Genomic DNA, 14,895 nt, shown 5'->3' on the forward strand with positions numbered 1-14,895 from the left:
GGAGATAATGTAGGGTTTCCTGGTAGATCTCTTATTTATGTCAGGATCAAGAGATTCGGTTTGAAGTCAGAAGATAAGCTGTAAGGAAAACTGTTGCTTGTTCTAATTCGCAATTTACTTAATAATGAGATGAGATACGATCATTATGAATAACAAAACAAAGGCACAAAGGAAATTACTTTCGAGATTATTGTATTAATCTTTAACTTTGTCTGACACAATGTTAAGTAAAAACTGTTTCTATCCAGGTATATTTGTTATTTAATATTATGTTAGTCCAAAATGGGAAATTAATTTAGGTTAGAATATTGACGGTGTGAATTGGTAATTTATGGCATAATTGTAGATTAACATACAAACAAACAAAAACATTTTATTTAAATTAAATAATAATAACAGTTGTATCAAAAATAAAAATTATATCTCAATTCGCTACATCACTTATAGAAAATTTTGGATCAATCCGACCTGAGAAGTTGCTCACATTCCTTCATAAAATAAAACTTAAAATATATATTTGAATTCAAATTTAAATAAAACTCACCCAGGTAGCCATAATTAAAAAAAAATAAAAAGAGTGAACTGATTTAGATCGTTATTTTACTTGCAACGTAATCAGTTTCTACAATATTTTAACTAAGATATCCAATAGCAAAACAAAATTTAATAAAAGCACAGTAGACATTGATAAATGCACATTAAAACATGCAACAAACAACATGAATAAATAACTTGCAGTGCACAATCTTAACGACCCTACCTATAATTAGGGGTTCAATTCTCTGTTATTTTATGACTATGATAATATTTGACAGGAAATTACTACGAGCGCGATAATTGGTTGTTCCTTCAAATTTTATTGTTAAAGGATACGGAATGATATATCGTTACAGAAAAAAAAATCGGCTTCGTCCTAATTGACTTCCGATAAAAACAAAGAAAAAGAAATAGTCCACGTCATTGTACAATTGATTAATGAATTTTTAGGTGGATAAGTATCTACTGGTTCCATTTAGAATTCCAATTTCGTATTAATCTAAAAGACTAACACTATCAGACTTTGTCTGTTTTCTAGGTAGGTATTAGTGTAGACTGTAGATAACTAACACTAACTACAGTACACAAGAATCCAAGGTCAATCACAAATCTAAATGTTTTTTCACAAAGCTTTCGTTTTGGCTCGTGGCCTAACAGCAAACAGGATTGCCGTGTAATTAATTGTAAGAGCAATTTGCGGGTCTCCATCGGACTCGCTAGGGCAATCTAGTCACTGCGAACTGATTTAAACTTGGTATATCTTGTTTCATTGAAATGCAACTAGGACAACTAAATAGAAAAATCTCTTGTGAGCTTTGCTACTTTTCTTACTTGTGTATGTTGACTGCGTTATTTGGTTTATGCTGGGTTGACCAAAATTCGATATAAGACCTTATAAGTTATAACCCATGGCTCCATCGTAAGATTTTCCCCACGTGAAAAGAAAGGCCAAGTTCCTTTGAATTTTGGTAACAATTGACACCTTGAAATGAGCTTATAGCTCTTGATAACTGTTGATATTTTATTCACTAAATTAAACTAAAAATATTTTTAGTTTTAGGTACTCCAATGTGTGATGTGTTGTAGATCAAAGTTGTGTCATATTGCGTCACTAATTGAATTTACATGATTGGTTCTCAATTAAATTATAATTACTGAGCAGTTTGGTTAACGAAGCGGAACATTACTTATATGCACGATAAGTACTTACTTATATATGAGATAATATTATGAATAAGTAGGTATGTTAGAATTCACTTCATAAGAAATAATGTACGCATAATCTTAGGCCTCGAGATTTATTTTCAAATGTTTACAATAATTACAAACCTATCAATTAGTGTTTTAAGGATTAAATAATAATATATTCGCAGTAGTATATATTGATGTTCCTAAATAAATCTTATCTAACACTTATCAGATAGATATAAAACTCTTGAGGCAAAATATTGATATTGGCTACATACGGGCTGTGTGAATGACCGACCTTACTCAATAACGCTTGTTATATTTTAATTAATTCAATGTGCTTTGCAATGATAAACGATTTTATACGAATATTTTTATACCTGGTCAAATGTGTTTTTATATTGTATATCTTGTTTGTAATATAAACAAGCACGCTTGAGACGGATTCTGTTTTCGTTTTGGTTTAGAGGTATGTTTTATAAATTTGTGATAATCGACGGGAAAGTCATAAACATAAAGATGATTCTTAGCTATTATAATAATTGTCATTTAATACTTCTATTACTAGATCTGTGCTTCTATTACTATTTATTGTTTATTGTGGATTTGATGATCATGAAAGTAGGTTCTCTAATCTATTGTGAAATTGTTTGAACTTTTGTTTCACACAATATTGTTGTTTTCGAGATTAAAATTATCATGATTGTGATAATGAATTCAAACATATCACATTCAGGAATACCTAAACTTCCGTAGTTATCGATCGGAAAAGTTTTCGTCCTTTATTTTCTAAATTGCTTATGTTAATTCAAATTACCTATGCATAGAAACCACGAAAGTTTCTTTATTAGCCACGTTATCGCCGATTTGTTTAAATTGTAAAACATTGTTGGCACCTTCTCGACTTGTTAATGAGTAACTTGACGAGGAAATTTCCTCTTCACATGTAAATGTAATGCAAATTTAATACCTTTTTATATATAGTGCCTTTTGATAATAATCTTAACGCGTCATATCTAATTTTGCGTTGATGATCAGAAAGTAGTGTTATAAATGTGAAAGTGGATTAGTTAGTATTGTATAACAGATAAGTAAATAATGTTTCAGTTATCTGTGAAGGAATAGTCATCGCAATATCTTTTATGATTTGGCTATCTTGTTCTTGTTACAAAATAATTCAGACTTGATAGCTATGAAAAAGCCTGCCAGAAAACTTTTGGACTGGTTGAAATATCTCCATTAAGGCGGTATAATGACAAAACAAGAGACACATATGAAACATTAAAACCTTGTAATGCAATTATCACGAGATCCGCAACAAATGATATGTCGACTGTCACGCTATCCATGCGCCGTGACCGACACAAGTGGTATTGTGGCGAGTGCCGTTATGCCAAACAAAAGGTAACTAGCACGCGGTTTATTTAAATTATCTGTAGATTATATTGTATTTACGAGTCCGCGTAGGTCGATGATCTGTTCAAAAAAAAGCAACGAAGCACCGTAGTTCAGTCTAGCCTTCGTAGAGTTGACAAGCAGAAGAAACGCCCGATTTGCACAAAAAATTGTGGCCGATTTTGCAATCTGTTTAATTGTTTCGTTTCTTTGTACTTCATTTTATATTTTGTCTTTTAGCCACATTTATTTGGACATTGAAATAAAGATTTTAGAAGTCTGATAAGAACAACTATCTACTTAATAATTGCAGAATACCCAAAACTGGTATTAAAGTTGATTCACTTGGCATTAAAGTTTATTGACATATGAATAAAATTTTAATGTATGACATGAAAAGTAAGTTATATAATCGCGACAAGCATTTCAGCGTTATTTGTACAGTAAATATCGTCATGTGATGGTAATGGATGCCAAATGCATCTGGAATTACGTTAAGCGCTGCTGGTGACAGTCGCTAATTCATTACTGCCATGCCGCTGATTATTATTGAGCATTGTTATGTCGCATACTCGGCGAACTTGTTCACGTTTATATATGAAATGCAAAACGCCTCCATTTTAATGCGTATTGCACAACAATAGTGCGTTTCGTTTTCTTTGACGTAGAACGCGTTGCGTTAAGTGCGCTCGTATGCTCGATAAATTTTCAGTAGAAAATAATGGCTTTTTTATAAATTTGAATCCTTGTAAAATGCTGATTACCGTATTCTGGGGATTTATCGCACAGTGCACAAAAATTCATTTTTCTGATATAAATTGAAATGTCACTCAGACCACAATCCAATAACTTGCCCGAGTCTTCATTTTAAAACCATTGTTTTTTTGGTTCAAAGTGGATTGTATTGATTTTTAAATTGAGTTTAAAATAGTGAACTGCGCGCTCTATGCGCGAATAAATTATTTAATAAACGGCCTAAAGAATGGGATATCGACGACTTCTGTATTTCTTTATTGGATTGATTTCAAAGCTTATTACATAGCAGTTAGTCAATTGATTTGGACGTCAACGAGAATAAGGTAACATTTTTTCTTCTATCTACTTATCTAGGTACTAATAATTGTTCTTTTTATATATTTACACCTTCCCAAGGCTGCGTGATACTTTTATGTTAACAGAACCAGATAAACATGTGTAGAGCATACACATTATTGATTGCGTATCCACCCAGGCTCATCAATTATTTTATTTTTTTGAATGAATTAATTTAGGGTGATGGTTTTATTTAAACATTCCAAGAGATCTTATTTTATAAATCTTGTAAAACAACTTATCGTTTCATATTTATTGATCCATTATAAAACTCAAGTTTAATTAAATTTGCGATTTGTTAAATGTAATCAGTGCAATGTGAAATAAAAGAAAGGCGGTTCAGACAGTGCGGTACGATGGCGTCAGGTCATCGACCGGCCTTGCGCCGCGCAGGGCCGTCGTGAGTCGTGACCCTTTTTTTTTTTTTTTTTTTTTTTTTTTTTATAGTGGGGAAATCTTCCAAAGATACCCACTGCCCCCGGGGAAGGAGCCGTGGGTTATGTCGGATTCCTACCGACTAAAACCCCACTGTGTTCCGTCGAGCCGCTTTAATGATGGGGCCGCGGGTATTTGTTACAATTCTTCCGCGACCCCCTCGGCGGCAGCCCATCTCTAGGCCAGGCGCAAGCCAAGAACAGGAAAGATGGTTTGCCTGCTCTTCCCTCCCGTTGGCGGCATGAGCGGAACACGTCTCAAGCCGCCTCACCGAACCGGACGATGGATTACATTCCCCGTTCCACCGCCCGGCGGTGAGTCGTGACCCTAGCTTTGTTCCATACTCCATGAACAGTCCTGGCTTCGCAAGATCACCAGCCCACGCGCCTATCGCGCTGCACGCCAATAATAGGCCAATGACTCCTCCTAATAACAAGTTAGCATCGCTAAGAGAACATGTTTTGCTTTTGTTTACATTGTCATTTAACTCTGCCAAATGTATAAATGCCATGTTTACATATAAATATAGCCGGCGAGACGCCAGCACAGTTCAGCAAGGTCGCGCGGCGTGTTATTAGTACGTATTGCACAACAGAAGACAAATCGGGATCCTCTGTATTAAATGCGGGTGCGCGTTTATCGCGCGGAAGGGCATATAGTAATCTTGTACGTTCCCAGAGCTCGTTTCCCGCTCCGGTTGAATAAATTGTAGCCCTCTTAAACCTACGCATACTCGGCGTCCTACTGTCTGCTAGTTTCTGGCACCGATTGTGTGACATTGTTAATAATTTGTTTTAGTACCTGATAAAGTTCAACGAGATCAAAACGAAGAAGGGCATTGAACTGCTGCAGCACCTGGTGGAGTACTATCACGCGCAGACAAATTACTTTCAAGACGGCCTGAAGACGATAGAGCATTTCGGCGTTTACGTTGCAGACTTGAGTGTACAGTTGCAGAAGATAAGGCAGCAGCAGGACGACGAAAGGCGGAGACTGTTAGAGTTAAGGAACATGTTGAGGGCGGCCACACCACAGGATAGAGAGGTAAGTTATAAGATATTATTTTATCCTTGGATATTTTTACAATTATTCACCACACATTTAAATATTTCCGAGAATGCGTCACTGCGCATTACGTGTACTATTGTTATACATTGTTTTATCGCGTTTACCCTGTTGTAACATTAGCTCTGCTAGCAAGTTATTTAATTAATCTGATTTCATTAGTCATGACCTATAAATACATATATACATATTGTTTTTATAATTTAAACAGGCTGCATCAGCAGTAGGTGGCTATTCACTGCACCAACTCCAAGGTGACAAACAGCATGGAGTAACGCGGAGTGGGTACCTCCTAAAGAAATCAGAGGGCAAAGTAAGACGGGTGTGGCAGAAAAGAAGGTGTAGAGTCACAGCAGAAGGGTATTTGGATATCTTTCATGCAGACGAAAACAAAACTCCAGCCAGAGTCAATCTATTGACGTGCCAGATTAAAGTGGCCACGGAAGATAAGAGGGCGTTCGATCTAGTCTCATGTTAGTATGTGTTAAACTATATTTTAAATAAATATTAACAAAAATAACCCGTTGTCAATTAAATATTTGTAATGTAAATACTGTCACGTGGCCATGACGTTAGCCTAAAGGGGATTGGCGAATGTCACATGTCTTCAAACGTTGATTGAAGGACAATATTTCTTTTCCTGCAATGTTATGTAGTGATATTAGTTATCATATTTGCCTGTTTACAAAATACAATATACGACACCATTTTAGGAAGCATAATATATGAAGAAAATTCCACACATAGCATCAACTTTAACAATTTCGCAAGTAGTGTTTTCCAAGAATTTTAAGTACTTACATAGTTGCCTTGGAAACTATGCTGGTGATCTTTAAAAGATGTACACGATTACGTTGACAAAATAAAAGGAGGATTACAATTACATACGACATATTGAAATGAATATAAATCACGGTTAGATTAACTTTTTAGTCACTCACAGGACACAATCCATACAATCACATTGAATAGTTACGTCAATTAACAAGTACATAATAATGTTATCGTAAGCAAAATATTTCACTAATTACAAAAAGTCATATTAAATTACTAGATACCCTTTGTTAGGTGGCTTCCTATTACAAAGTGGCGGTTTAATGAAATAAAACTTTTCAGGATAAAACAAAAATCTCTTTACAATATTAAAGATCAAGCACTTTATTTACATTAGCTTCATTTATTTTTTGTTTTTAAATTAAAAATATAAATTATTACGTTGCCCGCACCCGCAGATAACCGCACGTACCACTTCCAAGCTGAAGACGAGAACGAGCAACGCGCGTGGACGTCCGTACTCGTGAACTGCAAGGAGGGCGCGTTGATGAGAGCTTTCCACCAACAAGCTGGTGAAAGTGGTGATACGGGGCATTCGTTGTTGGATCTGCAGCGGTCGATCATACGGGCGGTCCGGTGTATGCCCGGCAACCAAGTGTGCTGTGACTGCGGATCTACAAATGGTAAGTGTTGTTTTTTTTTATTTTTTTTTTATTAAAAATAGGCAGAGGCTTGGCCACAATCCCACCTGATGGGAAGCGGCGATGTGGTCTACTTGGTTGCACGTCTGACTAGAAGGAGCCTATTCACCCTATAGCTTTGAAGAGGTCCAAGTTGTATTGTTCAGGAAAAATCGTGTTAGGGAGTGAATTCCATTGTTTAGCTGTTTTTATGATGAAGGAAGGCTGGAAGCGACGAGTTCGAATATTGGGGATATCCACAATAAAAGGATGATATCCTTCGGAGCGCCTCGATGTTGTGTGACTTATGTTGTTGAAAGAAGTATGTTTGTTGCGGATCGGTGTATGGTAAAAGGCATTACAAAACGGCGCGGGGGTCTTATAGTAAAGGGCGGTAAGAAAACAGAGCAATTTAAACTCAGTATATTTCAGCGGTGTGCCGACGCTGCGGCACCGCTCATGGTCATTTTGTTTGTGAATGTGTAAAGCCTTTTTTTTGGTAACGGGGAGGAGATATTCAAAAGATACTGTCTTTTGGGGGGAAAAAGAGAGCATGTGGGATTCTTACCCACTAAAACCTCCTCGACGGCCAAACCCAAAGCATGGTAGCGGGGACTCCGGAATCTCTCGTAGAACGTCGGTAGGACAGTCACAGGACCGGGAAGATGTTATAGGCGGCTCAATACCCTCTTGAACCGCCCTCGGGAATGTGTAAAGCCTATGTGTTGTTTTCTGAGTGTGATTATGGATTTAAATTCCGATGATACTGTTTATTGTAGTGTTTTTGGATTAATTTACTTTATCGTCTGGGTTATATCTAAAATAGTCTTATCGCGTAATGAGAACTTCCGAATTCGACTACGTAGTTGTACAGATTACGTTTTCATTAATTAGTTTTCATCATTACAAGATAATGAGAGTCATTTGATATACAATGATTATAAGGCTGTAAAACAGTGGTAAAATATAACAAGATTTTCGTAATATTACCAAATCTAGATTTCAAGTTGTACAAGATATTTCATGTCGAATGAAGTAACAATTGCTCCTGCACTCAATTTACTTGTATACGAATTCCTTTGAAACGTAGAAATATTCGGTAAATATGAAAACGTCCGATTTTTAAAACAAAAAATATTTTTATAAAGTTTCATGAACTTACAGTGAAACTCAACTAAATGAAATATACATATCATTGTAGGAGACAAATAGCCGACGCCGACGGAAATTTTGTCTGAAACTAAAGTTATGAAACACTACCCGAGACTTGAGACCATATTTAACTTTCCAAAAGCGTAATAAATGAGAAACTTTGCTGACAGTTTCATAAGTCTTTAATGTAAATAGATTTTTTTCATTAGTCTACTTTAAATACGAATAATTAAAAAGAAACCACAATATGAATGAATTTCATTTCATACAGCATTTATTAGCTGAGCTAAAGTCAAATTACTAATTAGTTATATAAGTGGAGGAAAGAAAAGGTTCTATAGAACCAGAGGTTTTATTGTTTTTGAATACTTTCATTACATTTCTTAATTCAAAGGGCAAAACAATGACTGTTTTATGAAAGACCGTACCTTCATTGAATTCATTGTAATTTGTAACTCTCATAAAATGTCAAAAGTTACAAACAAAAACATGTAGAAGCCCTACATTGCTTGAGATAAAAGCTGACCGACGATTGAGTTATTAACAGGCGCCCGAAGAATAAATCTTTAATTACGTATAAAAAGTGCGAGTATTGTTTCCATTATACTTGAGTGGTTTGAGTCATCGTTGCATAACATTATGCATTGTGCACGCAACACTAGGTAAATAGGTTTCGATGTTTTTTCTTCACGTGACGTGCTCCGTGTTGACAGCCTGTTTCTCTAAGACTTGACTTGCGTACGAAACGGGTTTGTAAAAGGGAAAAGAAACCATATGGGATGTTCGTTTAGTTAAGGGAAAATTATGATTATAGTGGAATTGTTTTTACATTCTATAGTAAACAAAGTTTGTTATTGAGGCTTAAAACAATCGTTGAATGATATAACGTTAAATAGCTTACCAAATATTGACATTGTGATAATGTGTAGATAAATGTGTACTTACCATCCCCTAGGTTATTAACGCCTGTCTAAGAGCTCTATTGAGTCTATAGGTTTTACTATGTAGGTACCTACTTTATTATCTATTGTCATTATCGCGCTCCGTCTTTTATAAGAGCTTTTGTCAACACCTCGTACAAAAAATAAAGTTTGACGAACAATCAAAAAAAGTTTCAAACGTTTTCTATAAAAGCGTTCATCAAAGAAAATAAAATAAAAGGCGATTAATTAATCATTGTCCGTTCTTTTTCAGATCCAACATGGCTGTCGACGAATTTCGGTATAATAGTGTGTATAGAATGTTCTGGAAGCCACCGGGAGTTGGGTGTGCATATATCAAGGATACAGTCGTTGACGTTGGACCGATTGAGCACGTCGCAGTTACTGCTGGCGAGGCACATGGGCAATCAGACGTTCAATGACGTCATGGAGAACACGCTGGACGAACGGTTGAAACTGAAGCCCGGGAGCACTATGTGAGTAACTTTACACTAAATTTTAAGGTAGAATATACCTTTTAGGGGCAACTCAGTTTTTAATTTAGACATTAGCCTCAAAAACTTACCGAAACATTTAGAAAACGCCAGAAAGGAGCTTACACATTTTATTATACACTAGCGGTTTCACCCGCGTGGCTCCGCTCCTGTTGGTCTTAGCGTGATAATATATAGCCTATAGCCTTCCTCGATGAATGGGCTATCTAAGACCGAAAGAATTTTTCAAATTGGTCCAGTAGTTCCTGAGATTAGCACGTTCAAACAAACAAACTCTTCAGCTTTGTAATATTAGTATAGATTCTTTCGTAAATTAATAAATTTATAAAGAACTAAGTCGAAATGAATCATTTTGCGCATTCAGGAAAATTTTGCCTCACAATTCTTTTGAGTGTGTTTTGTAGATTGCAACATGACGTACTTTATTATAATTTTAACAATTTATTGCTTCGGAAATTATCGCTGTAATAAATGTTGCATACCGATAACCTTTATAACATATCGCACCGCAAAAGCGTAATCAGTGACGAATTTGATCGTGCATGATAAAGTAAGCAAATTGTATCATACCTTGCAATGAGATGTCAACATGTTATGCGAATACAAAATCCTCGATAGTATTATCTTATATCCGCTCTCCATTTAGCTTTCCACCCGCGGCATCGTCGCGCAGTCAAAGAAAAACCCGCAGAGTTCCCGTTCCCGTGGGATTTCCGGGATAAAACCTATCCTATGTCCTTTCTCGGGTATTAAAATATCTCTATACCGAATTTCATGCAAATTGGTTCAGTAGTTGAGGCGTGATTGCGAAACCAGAGTTACTTTCGCACATTAGTTGAGCATAAACGTTGAATAAAATCTGAACTCTATCACCAGGGACGAAAGGCTCCGTTTCATCCGCGAGAAGTTCGTGTACCTCGTACGAACTGCACCTTTTACAATATTAGTTTAGCACAAGTGATAACTACGTTAAAAACAACCGACTTCAAACTTGCACTTGCAACATTTACAAATACAGACAAAAATGCTCAGAAAGTAAAAACTACTGGGCCTATCCCAATAAAATTTTTATGGGACCAATTCGACACCATCCCGCATCGAACAAAAAAAGAATCACGTAAATCGGTTCAGAAACCTCGGGAATAATCGGTGTACATACATAAAAAAAACATACCGGCCGAATTGATAACCTCCTCCTTTTTTGAAGTCGGTTAATAAACGTTGAATCACTTGAATCAAATCTGAACTGTATCACCAGGGACGAAAGGCTCCGTTTCATCCGCGAGAAGTACGTGTACCGCGCGTTCGCGGCGCGCACGTGTCGCGACGAGGCCGAGCGGCTCTCGGAGGTGGAGCACGCGGTGAACAACGGCCACCTGCAGAACTTGCTGCAGGCGTACGCGGAGGGCGCGGACTTGGCGGCCACGCTGCCGAGCTCGGTATGGAGTTTTATTGAATATCATTAGTTTTTAAATCGCTTAAAACTTGGAAATTTTATAAAAAAAATAATTAGTATTGTAAAATCATTTTTAAAGCACTTAAATTTTGAAAAAGTTAAAAAAAAGGATCTTTTTGTAATATTGATAAATGTATTTTTGTAACTGTAAAAACAAATGAGTTGATGTGTATGTCTAATTCTCTGCAGCTAAGAAAGGTTATCTGAAGAAAACTTAAATATTTACATTTTCATTACTTTCAGGTTAGATAAAATTAAATTCACCATATCCCTAGAGAATAATACATTAATATTCAAAATTAATTAATTATGCCCAAAAACGTTCATATCAATATCCCTGTCCTTGACATAACCTTGCGTGTAACAACTAACAAGTCCCAAACGTTTCCAGGACTGCGGCGAAACGGCGCTACACCTCGCGATATCACGAGAGCTCGGCGACGGATCGTGTTTACATATAGTCGATTTTCTAGTCCAAAACGGCGGTTCACAGCTGTTAGATAAAGCGACCGCGTCCGGTATGACCGCGCTGCATCTGTGCGCCGCGATCGATCGGACGGAACCTATGAAGTTATTGTTAAAGGTAAGGTATAGAATATAGATAATAATAGACGTTCGTTTTTGTAAGGCTTTTGCTCTCTCCTCTCTGCATATGTATAAGAAATTGTCTTTACTTGATTTCTACTCATCCCCCCTAAGATTGTTTCTCTTTACTTATAATTACTTAAGGTAAACGATCACCATTTAGCGATTAGAACGCTATTTGTAAACAAATTTTTTTATTGTTTATGTTCTTTTTTTTGTTAATACTTTGTTTGTAATAAAGTAATACCACAATATACAGATACATACAGTAAGGAAACTTCATACAAAATGTTCGAAATGGCTCCCCCCCCCATAAAGCGTGTTTTCGAGGGTATTGAGGGGGATCGATAGTAGCGGGTGACACATCGACAGATTTTGAATATAGTATGGAAAAAAGTTTAAAGTGATGTCATTTCACATTAAATAAATATCGATTGTTTCAGTTTGTAGCCCTTTCAATAAATATATATCTGTATCGTATCTGACTACAAGTTAAAAAGAGACTATTTTTTAATTTCTATAGATATGGCAGTATGAGTTTTAAATTATGTTGACATATTTTCTACCAAAATGATAGCTACAAATAGTACCTATTAGGAGTCCAGTCTGTTTAAAGACCGCATCTATTTTTACGCAATCTAGAAGAGCACGAAAATCTAAAAAATGGAAACCGTAAAAAAATCTTGTTTAGATTTATGTGCATAATTACGTAAATATTAGGGAAGAAAAAGATAGATATTATAATAATTATTGTATTTTTATCGATACGTGACTTTACCACTTTGTCAAGCACTAAGCCTGTCAAACTATTTTCTTTTTCATCCTAAAACAAAAATGTTATATAAAAGGAGGTTCTATGTTCGTATAATAATAATTTTAATTTATTTTTGCATATTTTGTGTTTTTTAATTTAATTTAATTTATCGTTTTAAAAATAATTTAGTAGGTATACCTACATACAAGTATTGTTAATTCTGGTTTAAAATAATTATTGAATACTTATATGTATCATACAAATATCAAGCATTATAAATAATTTAGGTAGGTACCTACATTAAAATAGCCTTCGGCGTCCAAAAAAGACAAGATTTCGAAATATAGCACTGAATAAAACGTACCTATTTACTTTTACAAGGTATATATTTTATTGAGATTGTTTCTTCTTGTAAATTCATATTTAGGCTACACCATTTTTTAATTTTAACGGGTTTTAATCTCAAAATTACCACAAAGTCAACTGTGAAAAAAAGCAAACAGAAATATACAGGCCGAATTGATAACCTCCTCCATTTTTGAAGTCGGTTAAATATCAAAAAGGTAACAGCCCTATAGCTATACGTGATAATTTCATCGCAGGGGCTTAGTTTCCTAACTGTATGTACGTAGTATATATCTGTCAACTGTGGTAATACTTATCTATTTATCTAAAGGCGGGTGCAGATAGTACGCTGAAAGACGTCAATGGAAGGACAGCGTTGCAGGTGGCGAGGCAGTTGGGGCACATGGCGTGTCTGGAATTGGTGAGAGAATAAAACATGACCTTATAAAATTGTTGAGTTTATTTGGAAAAAATTACATTTTTTTATCAAAAAAATATATCTGTTTGACTATTAAAGAAAAAAATAAAATTGTGCAATTATTTACCATTTTGTGTCTATCAAACAATAATAGATACATATAAATTTCAATTTACAGAGTTTTAAATATGTATATGTATATAAATGAAATAACAAAACATTATTTTTATATTCCAGTTAGAAAGCGTGGATAAGAGAGAAAAGAGTATATTCGAAAATATTAATATAGACTGGAATTTATCACACGATGAAGGATCTACTGACTTCTCCGACGACGACACTGTCATCGATGAACGGGTAAGTTTAAATCTATGTTTTAATTTTATAGACAGAATAATTAAAAAAAAAGACGGGTTGCACTCCGGGAGTGCCGGCAGAAGTGAAAACTTGATTATTAACGTTGAGCATGTTTGATATTTTGGAATGGTATCCGTCTTACGCTTTTTCGATCAGGTCACGTGTCCTGACGCGAGTTTAAGATTTTATACCCATTACAGAAAAAGTGCTCAACGCCGCTAAAGAAGTTTTCACTTCAAAAAAATAATACTGTAGATAATAAGCAGATTGAAAAAATCTGCAAAAATATATTTAATAAGAGGAAAAATAATTATTTAATCATAGGAATTTAATTGTTTATCAATTAAGTACACACTAAAAATAAAGTCTAATGTTTAAAGTTAACGGGAAATACCTATCAACATTATAAACAAGGAAAAATGAATCATCATCAGCTATGATTGTCTTTTGTTGTCAAAATTTGTTTTACTGTCAAATTACTTCATTTGAATATCATTTATATTTCTATACTAGCGGTCCGCCCCGGCTTCGCCCGTGGTACATATTTCACAATAAAAAGTAGCCTATGTCCTTTCTCGGGTATCAAAATATCTCTATACCAAATTTCATGCAAATTGGTTCAGCAGTTTAGGCGTGATTGAGTAACAGACAAACAGACAGAGTTACTTTCGCATTTATAATATTAGTATGGATTCCATCTTTCTGAAAAGTGTAAAATTAGTATTAATGATATGAATTATAAGGAATAAGAATGAAATAGAACTGTTATTAATAGTCTTTCGGAACAACACAATATTATGTTCTTTGTTTTCGGGTTTTATCAGAGCGAAGCTACGTGTTGACAGTAATGCAATAACATAGTTTCTTCCACAGCAAAACGGCAGCGTGACACCCGAGAAGAAGTGCCCCCGCTCCCGGCCGCCGTCGTACGCGGGGGCGGCGGGGGGGTGCGGTGCGGGGGGCGCGGGGGCGGGGGGCGCGGGGGCGGGGGGAGACTCGCCCGTGCTGCGCTCGCGCTCGTCCACGTGCGACTCGCTGCACCACGCGCCGCCCGCCAGCGCGCCCGCCACGCTGCCGAGGAAACCCAACGTCTGTGAGTGTCGCGCGTCTGACTAGCTAGTACAGCACGATTCAAAATTAATGGCGGCTCGGAACATCGTACTTTCCGATGCGCAATACGCCATTTTGGGTATCAGCGGGATTGTCACTTTGACTGTACCTGTGCGC

At 36.0% G+C, this 14,895-nt stretch overlaps 1 protein-coding gene across 2 annotated transcripts in view; it reads left to right on the top strand.

Annotated features, from left to right (window-relative positions):
- Window positions 1-14,895, top strand: part of LOC123691466 (arfGAP with SH3 domain, ANK repeat and PH domain-containing protein) — a 41,611-nt gene that overhangs the window by 20,122 nt on the left and 6,594 nt on the right. For both annotated transcript variants that reach the window (XM_045635875.1, XM_045635882.1), the window contains exons 5-13: window positions 5,446-5,691; window positions 5,924-6,185; window positions 6,945-7,169; window positions 9,513-9,735; window positions 11,012-11,192; window positions 11,601-11,792; window positions 13,225-13,314; window positions 13,549-13,668; window positions 14,542-14,761. In XM_045635875.1, coding sequence (XP_045491831.1) covers window positions 5,446-5,691; window positions 5,924-6,185; window positions 6,945-7,169; window positions 9,513-9,735; window positions 11,012-11,192; window positions 11,601-11,792; window positions 13,225-13,314; window positions 13,549-13,668; window positions 14,542-14,761 — 1,759 coding nt within the window. The remainder of the gene's footprint in view (window positions 1-5,445; window positions 5,692-5,923; window positions 6,186-6,944; window positions 7,170-9,512; window positions 9,736-11,011; window positions 11,193-11,600; window positions 11,793-13,224; window positions 13,315-13,548; window positions 13,669-14,541; window positions 14,762-14,895) is intronic.

Source organism: Colias croceus, chromosome 1 (genome assembly GCF_905220415.1).
Source record: "Colias croceus chromosome 1, ilColCroc2.1".
Lineage (NCBI taxonomy): Eukaryota > Metazoa > Arthropoda > Insecta > Lepidoptera > Pieridae > Colias > Colias croceus.